Below are 12,664 nucleotides of genomic sequence, written 5' to 3' on the forward strand. Positions count from 1 at the left end.
AGGAACTAGAGCCTAAACGGATGAACCGATTGACTCCAAACTTGCTATGTAGCAGTTTTTGGAGACTCTGTAGAGGGGTTTTTGGAATTAATTTTTTTGGACCAAAAATAACGGTACCTGTCATACAAAAATTTCGGAAAAGTTTAATTTCACGAAAACGGCTCCAACGATTTTGTTAAAAAAATTCAAATGCTAGTATTTAAACAAGATCTATCTTTTGAAGAAAAAATTTTTTTTTGAAAATCGTTATTAACGGTACCTGCCATAGGACCGCTTTTTTCAAATCGGATTTTCTGCAAAACTACTTATTGTATTTCAACGAAATTTTATACAAAAGCATTTATATTATTTAAATATAAGCCAAAAATAAAATTTTGAAAAAAATAATTTTTGGATTTTTAAAAAAATGTTGAAAATTTTTTTTTGAAAAATCAAATTTTCGAAAACGGGACATTGAATTTTTTTGAAATTAAGTTTTTGGATGTTGATTAGTTATTTCTACAAAATGGCATACCAATTTTATTTTTAAACTTTTTTTCAAAAAATTATTTATAAAAAATTAGTTTTTTAAAAAACGGCTCTAACGATTTTGAAAATTTTTTTTCTAAAAATGCACCTTAATATATCAAATAAAACTGCATACTTGTTTTGTGGGGCGATTTGATTTCAGATATTGTTTTATTTTTTTGAAAAATGAATTTTATTTTTTTTTTTGTTTTTCGTTTTTATGTACCTACATTTCCCAAGTTTCTATATAAAAAGTCTTAAAAATTTAAGCAACTTCAACTCTAAGAGCAAGTTCGTGCGACCCAGTCGTGCATTTTATTTCTTCATTCAATAGCACTTACTGTTGAAAATTGAATAGCAAAAGTTTAAAGTTCTTATTTGCCAAAGTCTTTGAGAAAATCAATTACTTCAATGCAAAAATTCAGTTTTTATCAAAAAATCCAATGAAATTGAAGTAATTTTTATTTATTTTTTTTTTTTTAACTGTAATAAAAATTACCTTTTCTGCTTCGGAATTCAACTGATAATATTTATGTTTACTACGAAAAAGTTTGAAAAAAAGTCAGTTAAAAATTTTTAACTGAATTTTCCAAATTCTGAGCTGAGGACCATTCTTTCAAAAACTTTTGATTAAATTTTGTAGATTTAAATTTTACACATAGAAATTACATTCTGGCTATGGAAAAAAGTGTATGCAAATTTTGTTGGTGTTGCCGTTGTGCTCAAAATATATTTTTTTTGTGTTTGAAGTCAGTTTGTGAGAAAATTGCATTTATATCGCTGAAACAATGGAAGATTGTCTTTTATTCTCATATATTTTTTGTTCTTAAATTACCTAGAGAATCTTTGGGTATCACTTATTTTATGAAATTTAAGCAAAAAAATGGTTTTGTTAAAAAAAAATTAATTTTAATTTAAAAAAAAACAATACGGCAACATCGGCAGTTTCTAACCTATAGACTTTAAAGTATTTTTTATTACCGACATTTGAAAAAAAAAAAAAATCAAAAAAATCGGAACTGTTCAGCCAGGTACCCTCATAATTCGGTTTAGTTACTCCACTATTAAGAAATAAATAGTATTTTACCTTAAAAGTTATTACATACCAATCAAATTTTTGGCACCATTCAGAGCGAGTTTTGGAATTCTAATTTCACAAATGATTTTTTTTTTTTTTTTGCAAAATTTAATTTCTTAAATTTCTATAAGAAAAAACATTTTTTTTTTTTCAAAATGGGTTGTTGAATTTTTTTTTTTTTTTTTTTTTAAATGTTCCGAAATTTTTTAATACCAAAAATATTTTTCTTACGAAATGAAAGAAATTTAACAATTTTTTTGCTATTCAGAAATTTATTTGTAATCTTTCAGATCAAAACCTTTAAAAAGTTGCACATTTTATGTTTATTTTACATTTTTTATAAAATTAATAATAAAATTTAATTAAAAATATTCAAAACCAAAAATTCCATTTGATTTTCAAAAAAATCATTTCCTTACATGTAATTTACATATTTGATGATTTAATTTTGAATAAAAATGCCAAGGTTAACACTCTATGATACTTATCCAAAGAAACTGTCGTTAAAGGTTCGTTAAAGAATCCGAAATTAGACAATTCAAACGTTGACATTGAAACAAATGGAAAGGGTTTTTGCATTTTTTTTTACTTTATTATGAACCCAAAACGATAAATAAGAAATCTCTCTTTCCAGACAAAGCTAACAAAGATACTACCAGTATTTTATTATTCCAAACATGCTACAGTTTTATTTCCATTTTATTATCACACAAAAGCAGTCAAATAGGTACCTTTATACCTAACCAACTTCCTTGAATGAATACATAATAATCAGTTGTTGGCACTGCTATCCTGTGTGACACATATTATCTGCAATTGTTTATTTACAATATTTCTTATCACAGCAATTATTGCAAAACTTAAAGAACCCCTTTTTATTTTTATTTAGTGTAATAGAACACAATTATTAGACTCATATCTTTAGTATTGAATCCATTACTACGTAAATTTTCAAAATTTAAATTGGAACAGCATAAGAAGCAAATGAACAAGCAAGTCTTAAGAATATTTCATTTAGCCCAGGGGGCGGGTGGGCGCCTGCTTTTCAGTTGACAACCGGAAGATAAACAATTTCTTTAATGACGTTGGAAGTACTGCCAGAATCGCATAAATCCCCTTTTTACTTTAAAATAAGACAAGACTGATGTAGAACACATTTCCGTTTGTATACATTTCATAATAGAAAGTTTAAACTAAAAAGCATGAGTGTGTCGTATGAATGTGCTTTGACTTCTTTTTTTTTTTTTTTTGAAAAATAAAGCCAACAACAAGTAATTAAACTGTTATTGATTCAATTTCATGTACATTCTTGGTCAAGGCCTAATAGTGAAACTTTGAATTGCATTTAATCTTCAATGGTCACTGTGGCGTATGCGTAACATTTTCTTGAAACAATTTGTTGGCTAAGAACTTTTTTGTTAAAGAATTATTTTAACCAATTTATAGTTGATGACATCTAATATCAAAATATTAATAAGATCCTCCAAAAAAAAAAGACTTACAAGAGAATTTTCATAAATCCAATAAAGTAACCTAGAGATATAGAAAAACTGAATATACTCTTGCAATGTTTACATTTTCAAAAGATGCTTTTATTCTTGAAATATAATATACATTATTTTTCTTTTATAAAAAACAAATTTCAGATACGTTGCTGATGCTGGAACTCGTAGCATTCTAGTTTATGACGTAATTGGGGCTAAGGCATTCCGTGTTGTACTACCAAAGGCAGCAGCACCCATCAATGACGTCCTTTATATTGCTCTGGCCGTTAAGCCATGTGGCGCCTCAACATTATTCCTCACATTCCTCAGCTCCCCACGGATATATTCGATAAAGACTCATTACTTGCGCATAGGACAAGGAGCAGGAGCCGTTGTAGATGTCGGTGCAAAACCTTATGGCAAGCCTTTGGTATTTCTTGGAACTGATGGTGGAACGTCGTTATTCTTGAGATTCAAGGGTGAGAATGACATCTACATGTGGGATTCAGAAACGTGTCTCAAATTGGCTAATTTAATTGAGGTGCAGAATGGAGGCGATTGTCGTCTGTCTACACAGGTATGGTTATATTTTTTTTTTGTTATGTAAAAATATAAAAATAAAAACAAAATATCTTTGCGTTTACAGGTTGTTCCAGGACACAAAAAATTCATGTGGGCTCTGGAAAGTAATTTCCACGATTTTATAGCAGATACAACAGGATGTAATGGAGCTTCTATTGTCTTACATCCCGTTGCAAAAGACCTTCCTGAGTAGCATCAGTAATAATAGTCGTGTTTGATGATTGTATAATTTTAGAACATATTAGTTTTATTATTTTAATATTTATTATTGTAAGCATCCCCAAAGCATAAGTAAATAAGGGCAAAGTGAACAATGGAAACATTTTGTTTGCTCCAAAAAATAACAATGAGAGAAGCGGAAGTGAATTGTTGAGGAGAAAAAAAAATGGTTGATTTTAACAAGTTCTTATGTTTGAGGGATGAAATTTTATTGAATAAAATAATTTATGTGAACTTTTAACGGTTTTCTTTTCTTGTTAATTTTTTTAAGATAAATTTTCAAAATACACACTTACCGACGGGCTTGAAACGAATTTAAAAAAACCTCATTTACTGTTTAAAGATTTGATTTCTATTTTTTTTAACGATTTTTAATAAATAATTTTATTATTTATAATTTGCTTAAATAGTTATTTTAGCCCTGATTTTTCAATCGTCAGTTAGACTATCGGATGAATAAAAGTCAACATAAGAAAAACTTTTTGTGTTCGACCGGGATGTATGAATGCATATTATGTTCATTTGTGGCATCAAAGCTTCTAAGCTACTTGTCGCAATTTTACAAATAAGATATCGTTGAAAGCGTTTTGTTTGTTCGCTAATGCCTATGTAAAATTGCATAAAATTCAAGATTGCGCCCTCTATTTCAATGAACAGCACAGCGGCTTTAAAAATACTTTATCACGAAATTAGTTCGTGTAAATCCCTATAAATTCGGCTTAATGGTCCTTGTTGTTGATTTATAGCTTCGGATTTCGAGTTAAAATGTTGTAAATTGTTTTGTATTATTATTGAAAAATTGAAAGCGAATCTTGTGGATCAGTCCATTTATTAGACTGCTTGTAAAATTGACCTAATGAGAATTCAATGAAAGACCAAGGAGTGGAGAGTGGAATGTTTTTCTGAAATCAAAGCTGTAACTGTACCTGTGTTTTTTCAATGGAGAAAATTGTAGGTCAAGCTTTATTTCATCTTAAAGAAGGTTTGTTGTAGATGCTAATGATGGTAAAGGATTCGTAACTTAACCCCTTGTTGCCCCATGTGATATATGTGTTACAAACTAACAAGGAAGCCACAAAAGCTGTACAAACTATCTTTTCTTCTTTTGAAGCTTATATAACATTATTTTTAAATATTTGCTCTATCGATATAGTACCTACACCATATTTCTAATAAATGGCATCAATCGTTTTTAATTGTTGAAAGTTCGGCTTTTATAAAAAATAGTTTTCCTATAAAAACTTGATTTTAGAAAAGTGAATGAAAAAGCATTCGATCGACAACCACGAGATCTGATATGGGTGGCCCTCAGACAACGAGGAGTTCCGGAAACCTATGTGCGGATAATTATGGACATGTATGATGGAGCAGTAACTAAAGTAAGATGCGCAGCTGGAGTCACCGAAGAATTCGAAATCACAGTAGGTGTACACCAGGGAAGCGTCTTGAGTCCTCTGCTCTTTATTACCGTTCTTGATTAAATGCTTCAAGGCAAAGTGACGGACCCAAAAGTGCATCAGTTATTCTTTGCTGACGATGGAGCCATCATAAGTGAAGACCCGATATCCCTGCAACGAGCACTTGATGTATGGGTGGATGTTCTAGAAGGTAGTGGGTACCGCATAAGCGCGAAAAAGACAGAATACCTATGCTGCCCATTTTCTGATCCACACAGGCCTATTCCTGACATTTATTTGAATGGTGTAGTGCTTCCCAAGTGTGAAAAGTTTAAATATCTGGGGTCTATGATAAATAACGAAGGTACTTGTGATGACGATATCAATCATCGCGTAAGCGTAGGGTGGATGAAGTGGCGGGAAAATTCTGCCATCTTCTGTGATCGAAAAATGCCCCCTAAGCTGAAAGGAAGACTCTACACCGCAGTTGTGCGTCCAGCACTCACATAGGGTTCACAATGTTGGACAATGTACAAAAAGTATGAGAGTAAGTTAACGGCAGCTGAGATGAAGATGCTTCGCATGACAGGAGGAGTAACAAAGCTTGATAGAATTAGAAGTACGAAGATCCGAGGAAGCCTTCATGTTAAAAATACCATCTCCCAAAAAATTGAACACGACCGACTCAGTTGGTATTGCCATGTTCAAAGGAGAGATCCTGAGAACCCCGTCAAAAAAGCAATATCATATAACGTTCCAACACGAAATAAAAAGAAAGGTAGGCCTAAAAACTCCTGGTACAAGCAAATGCAAAAACACCAGCATTCAGTTGGCCTCAGAAACGGAACAATACAAAACCGGGAGGCTTGCCGCCGATTTCTGAGGTCAACCCGGCGAACCCCACAGGCGGATCACTAGTGTGAAGCAGTAACGTGGGAAGGTTATGATCCCCTCGACATCGAGATCATAACAGCGCCGAGAAAAAAGGAAGAAGAAGAAGAATGAAAAAAATAAATATTAGATAGTTTTTTGTTTGAATTTTTGCATTTATTCGGGGTTAAGACTAAAAATAATTACTTCGCTGAAAAGTTTTATGTTAAGATAAAGATTTGCTTGTCGAAATCTCATTACAATTAAACAACGCTAACATCATATTTCTTGTCAGATTTCATTTCTGATTCAGGGCTCTTATTTCCTTAAGTATTTTTGCTACTGAATAAAATATCAATCCTTATTGCGATTCACAAAATATGAATTGATAGTTGTTAAAAATTAGATTTTAGTATTTGTCAATTATCAATAAAATTGATTGTTGACATTCCCAATACGTATGATCAAAACTTTTTTTAGAAGAAATTTAGGATGGAGTTTCGTAATACAAACACTTTTAATAATATTAAGAAGTTAATTATTTTACTGGCTAATCCTTATATTATATGGCTTTTATGTGGATAACTGGATACTTTGTGTTTTTGATGTTGTAACTACCACTTCACGAATTTTCACATTTATTTTTGCTTTTTTATTAAAAGACTTTTGAATTGAATTAGGGTTCGTCAGTTTCTTCAAATCCATCCGGTGTAACTGCTATGTAACAAAAAACCCCGCCATCTTTAGACTGTTTGACTTTAGTGAAAACTCTTCCGTCAGCACTCATTTGAGACATCACAGGTTCGATAGGGCCTGAGACTACTAATTTCTATTAAAGATCATTATATTCTCAAAAGAAGGATAACCTGTCATAGGAATTTGTGGACATTTAGCAGCTACAAAATTAGCCAGTACTTCACATAATGGCCTTAGCTCACCATCCGGTGGAGGTTCTTTAAATGGCACACACAAATAAATTTTTCCATTATCCAAAGTTATTCTCAAAAAATTCGTATACTCATTTCTAAGCTGTACATTTGTCAGCAATTTGTCATCTAAACTGCTCAACTTTCTAATCCATTGCATTACAGTTACTCGATCTAAATTCCAAACCAAAAAAAGAAAACATTAATTACGAATTTTACCAATTTTAACCCCAATATTTACCATAGGAATCATTAATATTGACAGTTGAATAGATAATCTCTTCGAGATATTCATAAAACTTCTGATTTAGTTCTTCAAGCGACATGATTTTTCTTCATCAAACAAACTCGAGTTGATTTATGATTTTCATTTTCAAAATATTGATTTGTGAATTTTGAATCAGAGGATTTCTTTGAAGAAAAACGTTTTATAGATAAATTCACAGTAGGATTCTATTCAAGAAAATAGAAAAAAAGTCTTATCTCGTCAAACAAACAACAAAACCACAACAACAACAACAAAGAAATCTTCAACACCATTGATCCTTGAAGATGAAGAAAAAAAATATATTTTCTTCATCCTGGTTTATACTTATTTTTATTTATTTATGGTTTTTTTCTGTGACAAAGTTTGAACACAAAATAATGAACCCCTTCCTTTTCTCTTATAAATACGATATGGCATTTGGACCTTTTTATAAAGTCGTTCGTCTATTTGCCAGACATTTGAATTCAATAGCATGTCATTGAATAGCAAAGAATGAGAAAAAGTTTGGTATTTTTGTTGTTGTTTTTTTTTTATAGTTGAATACCACAAAATAGTTTGATGGCTCCTTATGCGTTCTTTTTTAAGAATTTTTTTCTGTTTGGAAAGGAAAGTTATTACACAAAATCGACCCTAAATCGATCCTGTAATAGAGTTCGAGCATGAAAGTGCGTGAGTTTAGGGTTTGTTAAGGAAATCACTTATGTTCATAAAATGAATGAAGGGCTATTATAATGGAAATATATTTTTTTCCGCCTGATTTTGATGGTAATGGAAGTGATTTTGATTGAACAATGTGGCAAACAAAATGACGTATTCTTTGGTGCGTGTTTCTATGAAACAAGCAAGATAAATTTAAGGAAAATATTTTATGGAATTTGCTTTAATTTTTGCTTAGATTTTTGTAGGTTTTATATAGTTTTGCTTTCAATCTCGACCAAACCATGGTCTCATAGAATAACAAGCACTGTCAAGCCTATCCGTCACACACAAGTTGGTTGCATAGTCTAGTCGGGGTTATATTTAAAAATTCGTCGCGATTATTGTGCGTTGATGCTTGAAAAATGTCAGTAAAGTAAATAGCGGATGGTGACCTTGAGTTTTTCAAACTTTATTTTGGGTTTTATTCTACTACCTACACAGGTATTGGAGGTCAGGAATCGGTTTTGAACTTTCTACATCAACTACAGCAGCGAGCTCAAAAATCAATAGTTGCGTCCGATTGAACGTCGGGAGTCCAACAAGATAAGAAAATATTAACGGAATACTTTTTTGTAGCTTTTTTCATGTTCTTCAATTTTTATTAACATTTTTTGCGTATTTTTACCGTTATCGAGATGTCGATGAAATATCTTGCCTGGATCTGGTATCTCATATAATTTTTTTCAGTTACTGTCAAAAACGGCAAATCCTCCGATTTTTTTCAGAAAAACTAAAAACTCAGTTTAGTTAAAATAGCTCAGACCATTATGGTCGCCAAATTTAATTGAAATCGTGATAGCCTTTTTAGAGAAAATTGCAATAACTAAAAATAATTGCAAAGGAGGTACAGGTTTTAAACAATATATGGAAATTACAAAAAAATTATTTGTACAAAATTTCAAGCAAATTCATCCACTCGTTTAGGCACTAGCAGAAAAAAGATAATAGCAAAAGAATAATTTCATGCCCTAAATTTTCGAATTTTTTGATTGATATCTCGATAACGATGCATGAAAAAAATGTGTGTGCATAAATTATTTTAGAACATGAAAAAAGCAAATGACGGAAAACGGAATAGCTCATAGGAATATGGACAAAAACTTCAAGTTAAGCTTTTATAAGCACCCACTACGTCATATCAAAAATTATGCTTTCTCGGTTCATTTGCATTTCCAAATGTATATAATGACTGAACTAAAAAAGAACTAATTTCGACGATAAATAACGAAAATAACACCGTTCAGCAAAGTTTTTGCCACAAGAACCAAAATATACTTTTCTATATGTTTTTGATGTGCTGAACTCGAATCTGAAGTCAGAAAATTTTTATTGGCCTCCGTTTTTGAAATATTACTGTTATAAAATGCAAAAAAAGGTTTTTTTATATAGGTTATATTTCAAGAACGGAAACTTATAGAATTTTACTGATTGTGGATTCGAGTTAAGCGACCCAAAAACCTATAGAAAAGTATATTTTGGTTCTTGTGGTTCTCTCTTTTAGATTAAATTTAGTTTCTCTTTGGCTTACTAACTGAAACTTAAGATATCTCGAGCAATTAAAGAGATATCTTACAAATTTTAACAGTTTTTGAAAGAAGAATATCTGTTCTTATAATCACCGGTACAAATTTGTTTATAATGAATTACCTCACTTACAAACAGAAGCTTGAATACAACCAAAACGACGTTTTTTAGCATTTTATAACGGTAATATCTCAAAAACGGAGGCCAATCAAATTTTTCTGACTTCAGATTCCAGTACACGCAGCGTTGCCAACCCATTCAGTCAAAATTATGCCTCACTCGAGAAAAAATTATGCCTTTTCAATTAAATTATGCCTCAATTTAGTTTATGTTCAAAAAATTATATACAAAAAGTGCAAGAACACAAAACGAAATGTTTATTTGATTGATTCATACATTACGGTACGGCTTCTTATTTGTCACGAAAATTATTTTCTTCAAGGGAATTAATTTATTGCTTTACATTATTGGACAAAATGAATGACCAATTTTATTCACCAATAAGGCATTTGCCTATTTGCAAGCGTTTTAGACCTTTTTATAGCAACAAAATTGCTTTTTTACAGATTCAAAATTCTAATAAAATTGATTAGTGAGGACGAAATTCTCTGAAAAATTTAACATTACCAAGTTATAAATGGTAAAAAGAAATTCTGTTAATAAAATGTCAAATAACCTTTATTTAAAAGATATTATTATATTATTATAATTTTTGGTATTTTTATTTATCAAAATAATTAAAAAATTATAAAAAAACTTTTAAAATAAAAACAAGAATGGTATGAAAATATTATGCCTTTTTGGCAAAAAATAAGCCTCAATGCCTTAGCGAATAATATTATGCCTAAAAGGTATAATTATGCCTCAGTTGGCATCGCTGAGTACAGCACATCAAAAACCTCTAGAAAAGTATATCTTGGTTCTTGTGGAAAAAAAGTTCAATTTTGTTGACCAGTGTAATCAAATAAACGCGTGTTTTTTTTGCAAATTTTATTTTTCTATTTCAAGTCATACTATTTGAAAATTCATTTTTTTAAACCATATAATCTAATCATTCCTCTTTAATTATGTAAAACATACGAATTATATTGTTAAAACATGAATAAAACAATTTAACCGATTGGATAATGTCAATACAAAAGAATAGTTGCGTATACACCTCAGTGGTCCATTAATTAAAACGAAATCAATTTTGTATTGTTTTTTTTTGTATCCAAACAAAATTGTTTTCAAATTTTCTTTACTCTTGATATGCAAATATTTAGAAGAAATATCGAACACAAGTTATTGAGCCTTAGCAGAAAATACGCGAAAACCAAAAATATTATCAAATCAAGTAAGAAATTACGAGGCCATTTTTGTCGATATTAGATTTTTGTTTGAGAAAAAAAAAAATGCAGTTACGTGTATAGAAATTTCCTTTAATATTACGTGAACAAAGATTCATCAAAATCGAAAGAGGTTTTATCAAAAACGAAAACTCCTATGTTAAATGCATAATAAACAAAAATTAAATTTGCTACCCTTTAGAGTTTAATTACAGCGCCTAGTTCCCAAGAGGGTTCTTTTCTTGTCAATCAGTAACAATCAGTTGAATTTTTTGAAGCACCCTAATTTATATACCTACTCGTAAATAGCTACAATTTTGCATATTCAAGAAAGCACGAATATCTTCAAAAATGGAAGACATTACGACAATTTGCAAATTGTTTGAATCCGATATTCTTATCTCGTTTGTACGCGATTCTTTATGTACTTCATTCCAAATCCTTACCTACGAGTATATTATAATAATTATCTTTACAAAGGTATAAATAATTTTTATTCACAAAAAAATAAAAGAATGAAAATAAAAGACCCAGGAAGTAAAATAATCTTTTTTATACAGAAATAATTTCTTCCTCAAAACTGATGAATGACTGAATCATCATGTAAAACATGAGCATCATCCTTCAAAATGAATAAAAGCAAAACAAAGTGATTATCCACCCAAAGTTTTATTTTAGATTTTTTTCCTTTTTTTAAATACAAAATAGATTCAAATAAATTTGAACAAAATATAAATACAAAAGCTTAAACCACACAAAAACCAAAAGAACCAACAAAAAAAAAAAAAAGAAAGAAAGAGAGTGGCCAAGAAAACTTGAAATCTAATTCTTCTTTCCTCTCAAATTGTGAGAAGAATAGATTAGCCCATCTGGATCCATCAGATTGTGAGCAGTTGCACCCTCATTTATCATTTTTATGCTAAGGCAGGTTATTTTAAAGTTTATCCCAAAATAGCAAAAACAGAAAAAAATCACATTTTCAACCGACACAGGATTATACCTTTGTATAGGCAAAAATAAAAAAAAAAAATACATTTCCTTAAGTATTTCTAATGCTGTCTGGGCTGGACTCAAAAATCGAAAACAATTTTTCTTCCTTTCTTTTTTTGTAACAGTGATGTAAGGATAAGGATTTCTGTTTCCTTTAAGCTTAGTGTCTTTAAGTCATGTTCGTTTATTTTTCTTACATACGATGCTGAGTATATGAAAAGCCGTTGAGCAGCCTAATATAAAATTTAATAATACCTCATAGATCATTCAACAAAAAGGCTCAACATAATCTGTTTTCTTTTTACAAAAAAAAAAAATTTAAAAAAACTTGAGTTTATGCTTTAGGTTTTTTATTCACTGATTTTAATCCAAATGAGTTGTTACCAGAAATAAAAAAGGTTTAAATATAGAAACATTAATTTAAGCTTGAGTTTGATCATTTTGTGTTAATTCAAAAGATTTTTGGATACCTGAGAGAATTCGGACCTTACGTTTTGCATTTCCACCAAAATGCCTAAACCCACTCTTGACTTGTAGCCACTTCACCTGAAACCCTTTGAGGCGGTCATCTTGTATTTAAAAAACCTACATTTGATGTTTCATTTAGGGTTTGAATTGAAACAAATGCATTTGAAATTAAAACAAGAAAAAATTTATTGCAAATAAAAAAATTTTGCATTTATTGCAACTAAAAATATTTTTCATAACAAAATTTTTTGCAACTGAAAAATATTAATATTGAAAGTAAAATATATTAAAAAAAATTATTTTGTACAACTCTGGTTTCATTGG

At 30.1% G+C, this 12,664-nt stretch overlaps 2 protein-coding genes across 3 annotated transcripts in view; one reads left to right on the forward strand and one right to left on the reverse strand.

The window, feature by feature from the left end:
* Window positions 1-4,083, forward strand: part of LOC129908395 (protein yellow) — a 29,620-nt gene extending 25,537 nt beyond the window's left edge. The window contains exons 3-4 of the mRNA XM_055984852.1: window positions 3,232-3,646; window positions 3,716-4,083. Coding sequence (XP_055840827.1) covers window positions 3,232-3,646; window positions 3,716-3,844 — 544 coding nt within the window. The 3' untranslated portion in view covers window positions 3,845-4,083. The remainder of the gene's footprint in view (window positions 1-3,231; window positions 3,647-3,715) is intronic.
* Window positions 4,084-6,635: 2,552 nt separating this feature from the next.
* On the reverse strand, window positions 6,636-7,465 carry LOC129908396 (uncharacterized). Of its 2 annotated transcripts, none has more exons than XM_055984853.1 (3): window positions 7,305-7,453; window positions 7,004-7,237; window positions 6,636-6,950 (listed from the first exon to the last, which is right to left on the reverse strand). In XM_055984853.1, the coding sequence occupies exons 1-3, from the start codon at window positions 7,387-7,389 to the stop codon at window positions 6,814-6,816; spliced, it is 456 nt and encodes a 151-aa protein (XP_055840828.1). In that variant the 5' UTR covers window positions 7,390-7,453; the 3' UTR covers window positions 6,636-6,813. The 2 variants fall into 2 exon arrangements, with proteins under 2 accessions (XP_055840828.1, XP_055840829.1); XM_055984854.1 differs by having other exon boundaries at window positions 6,888-7,003; window positions 7,076-7,237; window positions 7,305-7,465.
* Between the last annotated feature and the right edge of the window lie 5,199 nt (window positions 7,466-12,664).

Source organism: Episyrphus balteatus, chromosome 2 (genome assembly GCF_945859705.1).
Source record: "Episyrphus balteatus chromosome 2, idEpiBalt1.1, whole genome shotgun sequence".
NCBI lineage: Eukaryota > Metazoa > Arthropoda > Insecta > Diptera > Syrphidae > Episyrphus > Episyrphus balteatus.

What these genes read in the sequence shown, in the direction of transcription:
- LOC129908396 (XM_055984853.1), bottom strand. Translation starts at nt 7,389, where the DNA reads ATGTCGCTTGAAGAACTAAATCAGAAGTTTTATGAATATCTCGAAGAG. An exon ending in CAATATTAATGATTCCTATG is followed by an intron (nt 7,238 to 7,304) that starts GTAAATATTGGG and finishes TTTGGAATTTAG; the next exon opens with ATCGAGTAACTGTAATGCAA. An exon ending in TCCACAAATTCCTATGACAG is followed by an intron (nt 6,951 to 7,003) that starts GTTATCCTTCTT and finishes TAGTAGTCTCAG; the next exon opens with GCCCTATCGAACCTGTGATG.